Raw genomic sequence first — 12,465 nt, 5'->3', positions numbered from 1 at the left:
TACAATACACAAACCAAGATTATCCTTCATGGAAATTAAAAGGACCCTTATCTTAGACGGTGATCGAAAAACATATTTCACATTTCCACAAAATACTATTAACCACATTGGAAATGCTCCCAGCAGAAGGCAAACAGGTCATAGACTTTGGTACCATCTTGGTATTATCACCACTCATCTGATGCCTGGTTGCTTGACAGCTCAATGCTCATCTGTCTTTCACTGCAACTGTTCTGACAAAAGGAGGATCGGCTAACTCAGCCGACAAGCTCTCAGGGTTTGAGATGATGTGGATCCTGTGAACCAAGGTACGAAGTACCCCTTCATTCTCAGCTGGATGGTGGCAGCAATCACAACTATCAGCCTGTATCTGCAAGTCTGTGTGAGTAGCATTCCAATAAAACGCATGTGCCACCATACTATCACCAGGCATCAATCCTTTTCCTCCCCCATCAGGAAATGAATATTCTGGTGTATTGAATCCAGGCGTTATAAAGAGTTGTTCAAATTCTCACTGCTATGGGGCCAACTGTGCACTGGGTGAGTGATGATAATACTGAGGCGGCACCAAAGTCCATGGCCTCTTCGCCCTAAGCAGGAAGCATATCCAGCAGGATTAGTCATCTTTTGTGGAAATATCATCAGAAATGTGTTTTTCGATCATCATCTAAGATTAGGGTCTTTTTAGGTTTCTGTAAGCAGTCGTCCTCAAAGTGGGGATGTGACCCCCTTATGGGGGGGATGGGGTACAATGAGTAATAGAGAGGCTGCCCAGCTTTCATGGAAATACTTATATTTCGTATTATGTAAGAAATAAGTCTTTTGGTAAATTAATATTGTTTGCATCAGTTTCTCATTGACGTGAACCAAGTTAGAAAGCACACTGCCTCCCCCCCTCCCCCCCAAAAAAAAATCATTAATTTGCTGTCTTATTTCACAAGAACTGACCAGTTGATCCTGTCAGTAGGAACAGTGAGAAAAGTAATGAAATATTCCATTACACAACCCCCATTACCAATCATCCAGAGGATTAGCTACTTACCAAATATTTAACAACCACTAATGACAACAAACCACTTGACAACAGGACCACTGCTTCCTTGCAACACTGATTGCAAGACTTCCAGAGTCAGTTCAAAGATAGTGTGTTAGCTAAAAGTTGCATTCTAATAACGGTTCACTGAAAATAGCTTACCGGATTTAAAATAGCCATTGCCATGGATAAGAGGTTGATTTGCAATGGTAACAGGAGATTCCGTGTAAGTGATTCCTCAAGTGTCTCTTCTCCTTTGAAAGTGTGCAATTCTAATAAGGAAAAAGATTCTAATTTCATCAAAGTACATTCTTCTTTCACGTGCCTCTTCCTCTGTTCCTATCAACAGCAATATTAGTTCTAAATGCAAAACTAAAGTATGTAAACTCAAGATGATTGCCTGAAATTAAGCTTTACCAGAATTCTGTTTGAATAATGAGGACCGGCCACAATGTGTTCCTTGTCAGGAGATTTTAGTCAGCAATAGTTTCAAGCCTATAGAACTAAAGCCACTTTTTCCCAAAGCTGTCAAAATTTGCAAAATTATGCACGAAAAAGGTTACCAAGTGTCTAAAGTCAATAACACTCTTGGATGATAGTGACGCAATAGCCACTCACATAAAAAATCAATCACTACCATGTTTTCAGGAGAACCCAAAATTTGCCCTGCAACTTGATGACATTACTCATATTGGAAATCTTTTCCAGCTTCTGGGTTTGTGCACTACTGCTATGAAAATGAAATGCAGGAGGACTTCCTATTTTGTAAAGCTATGGAAGGAAGGACTACAGATGATGATATTATCTTTCTTGTGAATTTCTTTTTTGTTGACAACAACCATTCATGGACAAACTGTGTTGGTCGACAATGTGATTAAAAGTATCCGGACACCGTAAAAAATATACATTCTTCATATTAGGTGCACTGTGCTGCCACCTACCGCCAGATACTCCATATCAGCAACCTCAGTAGTCATTAGACATCATAAGAAAGCAGAATGCGATGCTCCATGGAACTCACAGACTTCGAACATGGTCAGGTGATTAGGTGTCACTTGTGTCATATATCTGTACATGAGATTTCCACACTCCTGAACATCCTTAGGTCTGCTATTTCTGATGTGATAGTGAAGTGGAAATGCGACGGGACACATACAGCACAAAAGCATATAGGCCGACCTCATCTGTTGATTGAAGAGACTGCCGACAGTTGAAGAGGGTCGTAATGTGTAATAGGCAGACCTCTATCCACACCATCACACAGGAATGAACTCCAAACTGCATCAGGATCCACTGCAAGTACTATGACAGTTGGGCAGGAGGTGAGAAAACTTTGATTTCATGTTCGAGCGGCTGCTCATAAGCCACACATCATGCCTGTAAATGCCAAACGATGCCTCGCTTGGTGTAAGGAGCGTAAACATTGGACGGCTGAATAGTGGAAAAATGTTGTGTGGTGCGACAAATCACGGTACACAATGTAGCGATCCGATGGCAGGGTGTGAGTATGGCGAATGCCTGGTGCACATCATCTGCCAGAGTGTGCAGTGCCAACAGTAAAATTTGGAGGCGGTGGTCTTATGGTGTGGTCGTGTTTTTCATGGAGGGGGCTTGTACCCCTTGTTGTTTTGTGTGGCACTATCACAGCACAGGCCTACATTTATATTTTAAGCACCTTCTTGCTCCCCACTGTTAAAGAGCAATTCGGGAATGACGATTGCATCTTTCAACGCGATCTAGCACCTGTTCATAATGCATGGCCTGTGGAATGGTTACACGACAATAACGTGCCTGTAATGGACTGGCCTGCACAGAGTCCTGACCTGAATCCTACAGAACACTTTTGGGATGCTTTGGAACACTGACTTCGCGCCAGGCCTCATCGACCGATATCAACACCCCTCCTCAGTGCAGCACTCTATGAAGAATGGGCTGCCATTCCCAAAGAAATCTTTCAGCACCTGATTGAACATGTGCCTGCAAGAGTGGAAGCTGGCATCAAGGCTATGGGTGGGCCAACACCATATTGAATTCCAGCATTACCGATGGAGGACGGCCAAGAACTTGTAAGTCATTTTCAGCCATGTGTCTGGATACTTTTGATCACATAGTGTATCTGTACAAATGGGCACCAGCATTTACTGGAACTAAAAAGGGGTTCATGACAAGAGTGTGTGCTGTTTCTCCTTCTGTAAAATTCACATGTTGCATGATACACATGGAAGCATTGGCTTGTAAGGCAGTATAACCAGAAGTCAGTAACATGCTGAACGATGCAGTCTGTGCTGTAAACTGTGTGAAAGCACAAGCTATAAACAGTATGCTGTTTTCCATTCTTTGGGGAGAGACAGGTTCTACTGATGACCTGCTTGTATTGAACATGGAGATACAGCGGTTGTCTTGTGGTAAAGTTCTTTATTGCATTGTAAAGCTGAAGGATGAACATCATCTTTTAGTACTGAACAGCTGAATGAACCTAATGTATCACTTCAAGGCTGACATGATAATATCTTTCTAATTGAGAAAATACTTGCATTTAATAGAAAACTTGGACTTTGTAAAACAGAGGTGGAAGAGGATAACTGCAAGACGTTTTCTTGTCTAAATGATTTCATAAAGGAAAAATGAGTTGGATGTAATAAATCTCAAAAACCTTTGTCAACAATTGAAGAATAAATTTCCAGTACCTTTATCTAAGCATGACTGGATCCATAATCTGTTCGATATGAACACAAGAGGCCACTTGCCAACAGTAGATCAGGAGCAGTTCATAGAACTCTCAAGTGACAGAACATTTTGAAATGAATTTAAATCAAAGTCCCTTCAAATTCCTTGGGTGCAAACTCGGAATGAATAATCCAACTTAGCAAGAAGGGCAGTGGACTTGTTATTACCTTTCGCAACAACTTACTGGTATGAGTCATCATTTCTTGCAATGGCATTAATCAAGACGAAACATCAGTATACACCTTAGCTCGAATTGCATGTGTGAGCTGCTGTTTCAAAGATCCAACCAAGACTGGAACTGCTTTCTTCACAAATTCAGGCAAATGTACAAACATCATAAAATTTCCAAATCTTGAACCTTGTGCATTTTTAATCTTGTTTATTTCCTTTTTGCATGATCAGTTTGAATATAATGGTTTTTAAACTGGCATTTAAATGTTGTCTATTGTTCTATCATCATTTGTACCCCCTGATCTTACAAATATTAAAACATTCTGATTGATTTAAAAGCAATATATATGGAAACAATTTAACTTTAATTGACCAGATTGTGAACTAATTCATAATAAAAATACATAGTGAAATATATGTAATTGCACACACAGCCATGGTTATTTATAAAGCATTTGTAATTATTAACTTTCACCACCTTTGAATAATACAAATGTGTGATAATTAATAAAAATATTTAACTCTGATGTGCTTGAAGGACAATGTTGTTGTTGTTGTTGTTGTTGTTGTTGTTGTAACTGACAGTTGTAATAATTATACAGATGTAAATAGATATCATGGGTAATTTTTGTGCTGAGAATGGAAGTGCTGAGGATGATGGAAAGAAAAAGGGGATGGGGAGGGAAGGGAGGGTTAAAATAATTTCTATTTCAGAAGGGATGGTGCAATGGAAAAAGTCTGAGAACCCCTGCCATAAATGACTGCATTCCTTGCAGTTGTGTCACGTCATGCATCAGATAGACTATTAGAACCGTGGAGGACAGGTGTACCAAGCATAAGCATCACACACATTTACAACAGCCAAGTAAATCTGCTGTTGCAGAACACTGTCCTGACACTGGTCACCCTGTGGAATATAACAACATGCAGATTCTGGCACGTAATTCCAGCTACTGGGATAGTGTTGTCAAGGAAGCAGTTTAATTTAATTAGCAAGTAACATTATAAATAGAGATGGAGGTTTTTGCTTAAATTCTGCATGGAATCCCACTCTCTCCATCATTAAAAAACAGAGTTAATGCTACCTCACCTGCTAGTTATTAATTTTTGTTATTGGTAACTTCTGATGTCGGTCATCTTTGGTTGTGTGATGGAATATCTTTCCAGGATTGCACTGCAAACCAAGGTTTTTGAAACCCCTTTGTTCTTTTGCTGAAGTTTTGCCTTGAAAATGACAGGGTGTGTGCCTGTAGAAATATTGGCAGTTGTTGGTGATGCGACACGGTTAGATGGCCTTGGGCAAGTACAGAAAGGGCAACAGCCTCAACGGGTGCGGGGCAAAGTCAGGACATGCGGGGACCAAGCAGCAATCGGTATTGTAATTGTCAACTGTCGAAGCTGCGTTGGTAAAGTACCGGAACTTCAAGCGCTGATAGAAAGCACCGAAGCTGAAATCGTTATAGGTACAGAAAGCTGGCTTAAGCCAGAGATAAATTCTGCCGAAATTTTTACAAAGGTACACACGGTGTTTAGAAAGGATAGATTGCATGCAACCGGTGGTGGAGTGTTCATCGCAGTTAGTAGTAGTTTATCCTGTAGTGAAGTAGAAGTGGATAGTTCCTGTGAATTATTATGGGTGGAGGTTACACTAAACAACCGAACTAGGTTAATAATTGGCTCCTTTTACCGACCTCCCGACTCAGCAGCATTAGTGGCAGAACAACTGAGAGAAAATTTGGAATACATTTCACATAAATTTTCTCAGCATGTTATAGTCTTAGGTGGAGATTTCAATTTACCAGATATAGACTGGGACACTCAGATGTTTAGGACGGGTGGTAGGGACAGAGCATCGAGTGACCTTATACTGAGTGCACTATCCGAAAATTACCTCGAGCAATTAAACAGAGAACCGACTCGTGGAGATAACGTCTTGGACCTACTGATAACAAACAGACCCGAACTTTTCGAATCTGTATGTACAGAACAGGGAATCAGTGATCATAAGGCCGTTGCAGCATCCCTGAATATGGAAGTTAATAGGAATATAAAAAAAGGGAGGAAGGTTTATCTGTTTAGCAAGAGTAATAGAAGGCAGATTTCAGACTACCTAACAGATCAAAACGAAAATTTCTGTTCCGACACTGACAATGTTGAGTGTTTATGGAAAAAGTTCAAGGCAATCGTAAAATGCGTTTTAGACAGGTACGTGCCGAGTAAAACTGTGAGGGACGGGAAAAACCCACCGTGGTACAACAACAAAGTTAGGAAACTACTGCGAAAGCAAAGAGAGCTCCACTCCAAGTTTAAACGCAGCCAAAACCTCTCAGACAAACTGAAGCTAAACGATGTCAAAGTTAGCGTAAGGAGGGCTATGCGTGAAGCGTTCATTGAATTCGAAAGTAAAATTCTATGTACCGACTTGGCAGAAAATCCTAGGAAGTTCTGGTCTTACGTTAAATCAGTAAGTGGCTCGAAACAGCATATCCAGACACTACAGGATGATGATGGCATTGAAACAGAGGATGACACGCGTAAAGCTGAAATACTAAACACCTTTTTCCAAAGCTGTTTCACAGAGGAAGACCGCACTGCAGTTCCTTCTCTAAATCCTCGCACAAACGAAAAAATGGCTGACATCGAAATAAGTGTCCAAGGAATAGAAAAGCAACTGGAATCACTCAATAGAGGAAAGTCCACTGGACCTGACGGGATACCAATTCGATTCTACACAGAGTACGCGAAAGAACTTGCCCCCCTTCTAACAGCCGTGTACCGCAAGTCTCTAGAGGAACGGAGGGTTCCAAATGATTGGAAAAGAGCACAGATAGTCCCAGTCTTCAAGAAGGGTCGTCGAGCAGATGCGCAAAACTATAGACCTATATCTCTTACGTCGATCTCTTGTAGAATTTTAGAACATGTTTTTTGCTCGCGTATCATGTCATTTCTGGAAACCCAGAATCTACTATGTAGGAATCAACATGGATTCCGAAAACAGCGATCGTGTGAGACCCAACTCGCCTTATTTGTTCATGAGACCCAGAAAATATTAGATACAGGCTCCCAGGTAGATGCTATTTTTCTTGACTTCCGGAAGGCGTTCGATACAGTTCCGCACTGTCGCCTAATAAACAAAGTAAGAGCCTACGGAATATCAGACCAGCTGTGTGGCTGGATTGAAGAGTTTTTAGCAAACAGAACACAGCATGTTGTTATCAATGGAGAGACGTCTACAGACGTTAAAGTAACCTCTGGCGTGCCACAGGGGAGTGTTATGGGACCATTGCTTTTCACAATATATATAAATGACTTAGTAGATAGTGTCGGAAGTTCCATGCGGCTTTTCGCGGATGATGCTGTAGTATACAGAGAAGTTGCTGCATTAGAAAATTGTAGCGAAATACAGGAAGATCTGCAGCGGATAGGCACTTGGTGCAGGGAGTGGCAACTGACCCTTAACATAGACAAATGTAATATATTGCGAATACATAGAAAGAAGGATCCTTTATTGTATGATTATATGATAGCGGAACAAACACTGGTAGCAGTTACTTCTGTAAAATATCTGGGAGTATGCGTACGGAACGATTTGAAGTGGAATGATCATATAAAACTAATTGTTGGTAAGGCGGGTACCAGGTTGAGATTCATTGGGAGAGTGCTTAGAAAATGTAGTCCATCAACAAAGGAGGTGGCTTACAAAACACTCGTTCGACCTATACTTGAGTGTTGCTCATCAGTGTGGGATCCGTACCAGGTCGGGTTGACGGAGGAGATAGAGAAGATCCAAAGAAGAGCGGCGCGTTTCGTCACTGGGTTATTTGGTAACCGTGATAGCGTTACGGAGATGTTTAATAAACTCAAGTGGCAGACTCTGCAAGAGAGGCGCTCTGCATCGCGGTGTAGCTTGCTCGCCAGGTTTCGAGAGGGTGCGTTTCTGGATGAGGTATCGAATATATTGCTTCCCCCTACTTATACTTCCCGAGGAGATCACGAATGTAAAATTAGAGAGATTAGAGCGCGCACGGAGGCTTTCAGACAGTCGTTCTTCCCGCGAACCATACGCGACTGGAACAGGAAAGGGAGGTAATGACAGTGGCACTTAAAGTGCCCTCCGCCACACACCGTTGGGTGGCTTGCGGAGTATCAATGTAGATGTAGATGTAGAACATTGCATATGTTGGGAGAAACTCAGCTCTCTGAATTTCAAATATGCTGAACAGTGGAAAATCCAAGATGGAATACAGCAACATGAAAAGAATACATTCTTAATCACCACATAGAGGTGGCACTGAATGGCAGACATGCAATGCTTCACAGCCTGTGCAATTTGGATTCTTCTCACCAACACAAAATTTTCTGAACAGCACAGCTGAGAATTCTCCCTGCATCATATTCTTTATTCCTCTAACTCCTCATGGTCTCAACCATTGTTAATCCCTGTATTCCACTTGCCTACTCCCAATCCAGCTCTACACATGCTTTCTATCTCACCGGTGCACCTGCATAGCCCTTTCCCCTTTTCCAATTTTTCTGCCCCCTCCCTCCTGCACAGCATAGCCACTCAATGCTGCACCTAGCAGCCCATTACTCTGTCTACACTACATCCCTGCATGCACCCACATGCAAGACTTGCATCTTCCCCCACCCTTACCATGCTTTTCCTCCCTGCTCCGAAAGTCTTCTATGCCCCAACTACCCACCCAAGCAAAAATCACTGCTCACCCCTTATGCAGTTGCTGTCATGCTCAAGTGCCTTGGCACAACTCTGGCCATTTGTTTGTGAGGTGTGCTTGAGTAAAGTGTGTGTTTGGCTGGCTATGTCTGATGAATAATATCTAGCAGTCATTTTCTTTGTGCCTTACTGCCACTCAACACCACCTCAGTGCACTGTGCAACACCTTTCACACTATTCAGTCTCAAATACGTATGTGATTGTTGGTTCTCACTTAGCAGCTTTCCAACTTCTATGATTATTTTGTACTTTATTCATTGTTAGAGCTGAGATTGTTGTGATCTCTGCAGTATGTCTATTTATTATATAGGAAGGTAAATATCATAAATGTTTATTTCACTTGTTTGCGCATTGTACGTATAACATTTGCGACTTCTTGATATGATGTAGGATGATTCAGTTTTTTAACTATTACACACTTTCTCAGTTAGCTGGAGTATTCACAAATTTACAGAGCAACAAGTAAAAATGATTACAGTTCCAGTGAAAATCAGTATTAAAACCTGAAGTAAAAGCTGAAAGCTACTTATGGTAGTACTTTCTGTGATGTTAACTCAGATGCATTTTGTGCTTAGGTTGATAAGGTGGTGACATAAAAAGTTTTTAAGGGTTATCAAGTTTCTGAAGAATTCAGCTTTGAAATTTCTGTGAAACCAAGGAACAATGATAAGTATGTGTAAAGTAAAGTAATGAACAGAGTTAAAGTAAGCACTCTCCACGTAACTGAAGCATGTAAACAAGGTTGAATTTACTGCTAAGCTTTCGAACAATATTCTTTCTAGGAGGTTAAGGACTCATGAAAAAAATATATACAAGTGTATTGTTACATTGTTCTGCACTGCAGACTGACTGGAGTGAAGGGTCATGTAAGGTGGAGTAGGTGAGAGGAAGGAAGGTGAAGGGAGTGGTGGAGGCATTAGGAAAGGACAGTGACAGCTAGGAGGAAGCCAGCTTGGGAACAGGTGAAGAATATGAGACCTGAGAGCCCATCCTGCTGCATGCAGATGATGAAATTGTATGTGGCACATGTTGAAATGGAGGGTCATGTTTCAGTGTGTGTGTGTGTGTGTGTGTGTGTGGGGGGGGGGGGGGGGGGTGGCAGAGGTGGGAGAGAACAGAGAAAAAGGGAGACTGGGGAGAGAGTAGTGTGGGTGTAGATTAATGGGGTGAAGAAGTAGCCAGGGGTTGGAGATGGATATGTGATAAGAGGCTAGAGGAGATTGAGGCAAGGATAGCTGCAAGATTGAAAAATGTATTGGAGGAACAATTCTTATGCATATCATTAAGATAATTAGGAAGCAGTAGGAGAGATCCAGGTGGTATACATTGTGAAGCAGACACTGAAATGCGCAGACATATGGCAGCCAGTGGTGTCCACATAAGAGGCAGTGCAGAAGTTTCAGCAGAGTCTGTATTTGACATGACTTCTTTCAAAGATAGGCCTACCTCTAATGAGGTAGGGTGTACAGGATGGTTATAAATACAGTGCAGCTACTCACAGAGGCCCAGTGTGGGCTGTAATTATCATATGGCAATGAAACTTGTTAGATATTATAATGCATTAATGCAGAACCAATTTACACTAGAAAACAAATTACTTCCAGTTTTGGCCACCAGGTGCAAATATGGCACAGTGAACACAAGAAAGAGGTATAGGAATGTTCCCATATGTAATGTCCAAGGAACAGGATGTGGACAGAAAAGGTCAAACAAGTGAGAAAGGCATAATGTTGATTTTATTATTAACCGCCACTTATACAGTTTATTCAACATCTACACCAGAGACATCACCAAGATGCTGCCTCCATAAAACAACAGGATCAACAGTTGCTCGCAACAATTCCAGTGGAATTTGAGCAACATGGTCCCGCATACTGGCCTTTAGGTAAAGTAGAGACCAAACACGTCCCCAGTAAATGCATTCTTTTAGATATCCCCAGAGCCAAAAGTCACATGGATTCAGATTAAGTGGTCTTGCAGGCCATGCATCTGGAAAACCTCTGGAGATAACAAGTTTGTGAAAAGTTGCATTAACCAGATCTTTCACTGGGTGAGGGAGATGTGTTGCCTCTGTCTTGCCTGAAAACACTGATTTCCACATGGCTGGACTTTTCCAAACCAGGAATCACATGCTGTACAAGGAGACCCTTGTAATGTGCAGATGTTATAGTACAACTGACAGGGCATCTGGCTATATTCTCTTAAAAGAAGACGAATGGACTGAGAATAACAGTGATTTTGAATCCATACCACACAGTCATGTACGCCAAGTGCAATGGCTCTTCATGCAGAGCACATGGTTTAAAAGCATCCCAGTTTCATTATCACAATCAAGCCTCTCCTCGGACCTTTCAGTTGGCGGTACTCTCTCCGTGCAGCACTGTAATTCCTGTAGTCCACAGAAAACAGTTTCACTAACAGTGCACGGTCTCTATTCTCGATAGCCATACTGTTCACTAACATTATCAGTATAATCGATTCCACGTTAATAATTTAGCATGTTTACCAAGTTTCACTGTCATACAATAATTACAGCCCACACTGAACCTCTGTGAATAGCTGTACTTTAATTGTAACTATCTAGTACTTGTTACATGACTGGAAAAGGATATATGGGTGGATAGGACAGGTGTTACAGCTTCAGCACGGATATAAACCATCTGGAAATGGGTTAACGGGAGGCACTGTGAAAGGAAGCTTTAAGACAATCAGCATCTGATACAAGAATTGGAAGCTGACCCTAAACAGAACTTAATAGAATCAGAATATTACAATATATTCTGCATCAAAAAATATATTTAAATCATGTAGGAGTGAAAGAGAGAGCTGCAATTTCAACCACTTCCCAGGCCCACGAATTCCACAATATACAAACCTTCCCCAACCTACATTTGGTTTGTAACACGGTGTTTGTGCACAAATAAACTCATTATTGTCGTGTTCTGAATGTTTTTGTTATGACTACATTTGGTTAATCCTCTGGTTGCATAGATAAGAATATAGTCAAGCATGTGGCATGCTAACGACATTATAGCATGGGCATCTTTCTGCTAATACCCCTTCACAAGAGACAGAAATTCCTTTTCACATTATTATTGTTCACACAAAATTTCAATGTGAGGTCGAATATTATTTATTTCATATTATGGTACATCTGCTATCACGAGTGCATAACTTTTTGTCACATGTTCCATTTTGTTTGCAAAAGTTTTCTATTAATTTACTGTTGTTAACACAGTTCATTTCCATGGTTGTTTCTTTTGTTTATACTCTCTATTCATTACATAAACCTCTGTGTGTTAATCGATGAGATACAGCAGCTCTCCAATAAGAATATAATTAAGGTAAGTGAATACTTGCCTTGTTTGTGGGAACCACTATTTCCTGGAATGAAGAGTACTGGTACGCCATTAAATATCATATGTCTCAATTTCTCAGTAAACTGGCCTTCTCCATAAGCATACAGTCCATAGCGGCTGTACTTTTTTGTTACATTTTGTGGGAGAGAGATTTTCTGCAAAAGCAAATATTGTGACTTGATTTACTCCATATTCAAGTCACACTGATGCTACATATGTGCACAGAATATAGTGTCATGTGAATTACACTGTTATTAAGGCGAAATATACTGAATGAGACATTTATATTGACCATAATTCTAAGAATGATGAAAACTTTACCATTCTAATGAAAAATGTTTCTTGTTTCTGACTTGCAGGCTGCCCTGAAAGCACAGGGTTCTCCATTTATGAATGAAATCTTCTAATTCAAAACTCAGTTACAGCACACTGTTTCCCAC

The 12,465-nt window shown here is 41.0% G+C and overlaps 1 protein-coding gene across 2 annotated transcripts in view; it reads right to left on the bottom strand.

Annotated features, from left to right (window-relative positions):
• The window catches only part of LOC124776214 (GPI inositol-deacylase), a 180,503-nt gene that overhangs the window by 152,910 nt on the left and 15,128 nt on the right, over nt 1–12,465 (bottom strand). For both annotated transcript variants that reach the window (XM_047251065.1, XM_047251066.1), the window contains exon 2: nt 12,027–12,180. In XM_047251065.1, coding sequence (XP_047107021.1) covers nt 12,027–12,180 — 154 coding nt within the window. The remainder of the gene's footprint in view (nt 1–12,026; nt 12,181–12,465) is intronic.

This window comes from Schistocerca piceifrons, chromosome 2, assembly GCF_021461385.2.
Source record: "Schistocerca piceifrons isolate TAMUIC-IGC-003096 chromosome 2, iqSchPice1.1, whole genome shotgun sequence".
Classification (NCBI taxonomy): domain Eukaryota; kingdom Metazoa; phylum Arthropoda; class Insecta; order Orthoptera; family Acrididae; genus Schistocerca; species Schistocerca piceifrons.
This window is presented reverse-complemented; position numbering and strand designations above follow the sequence as displayed.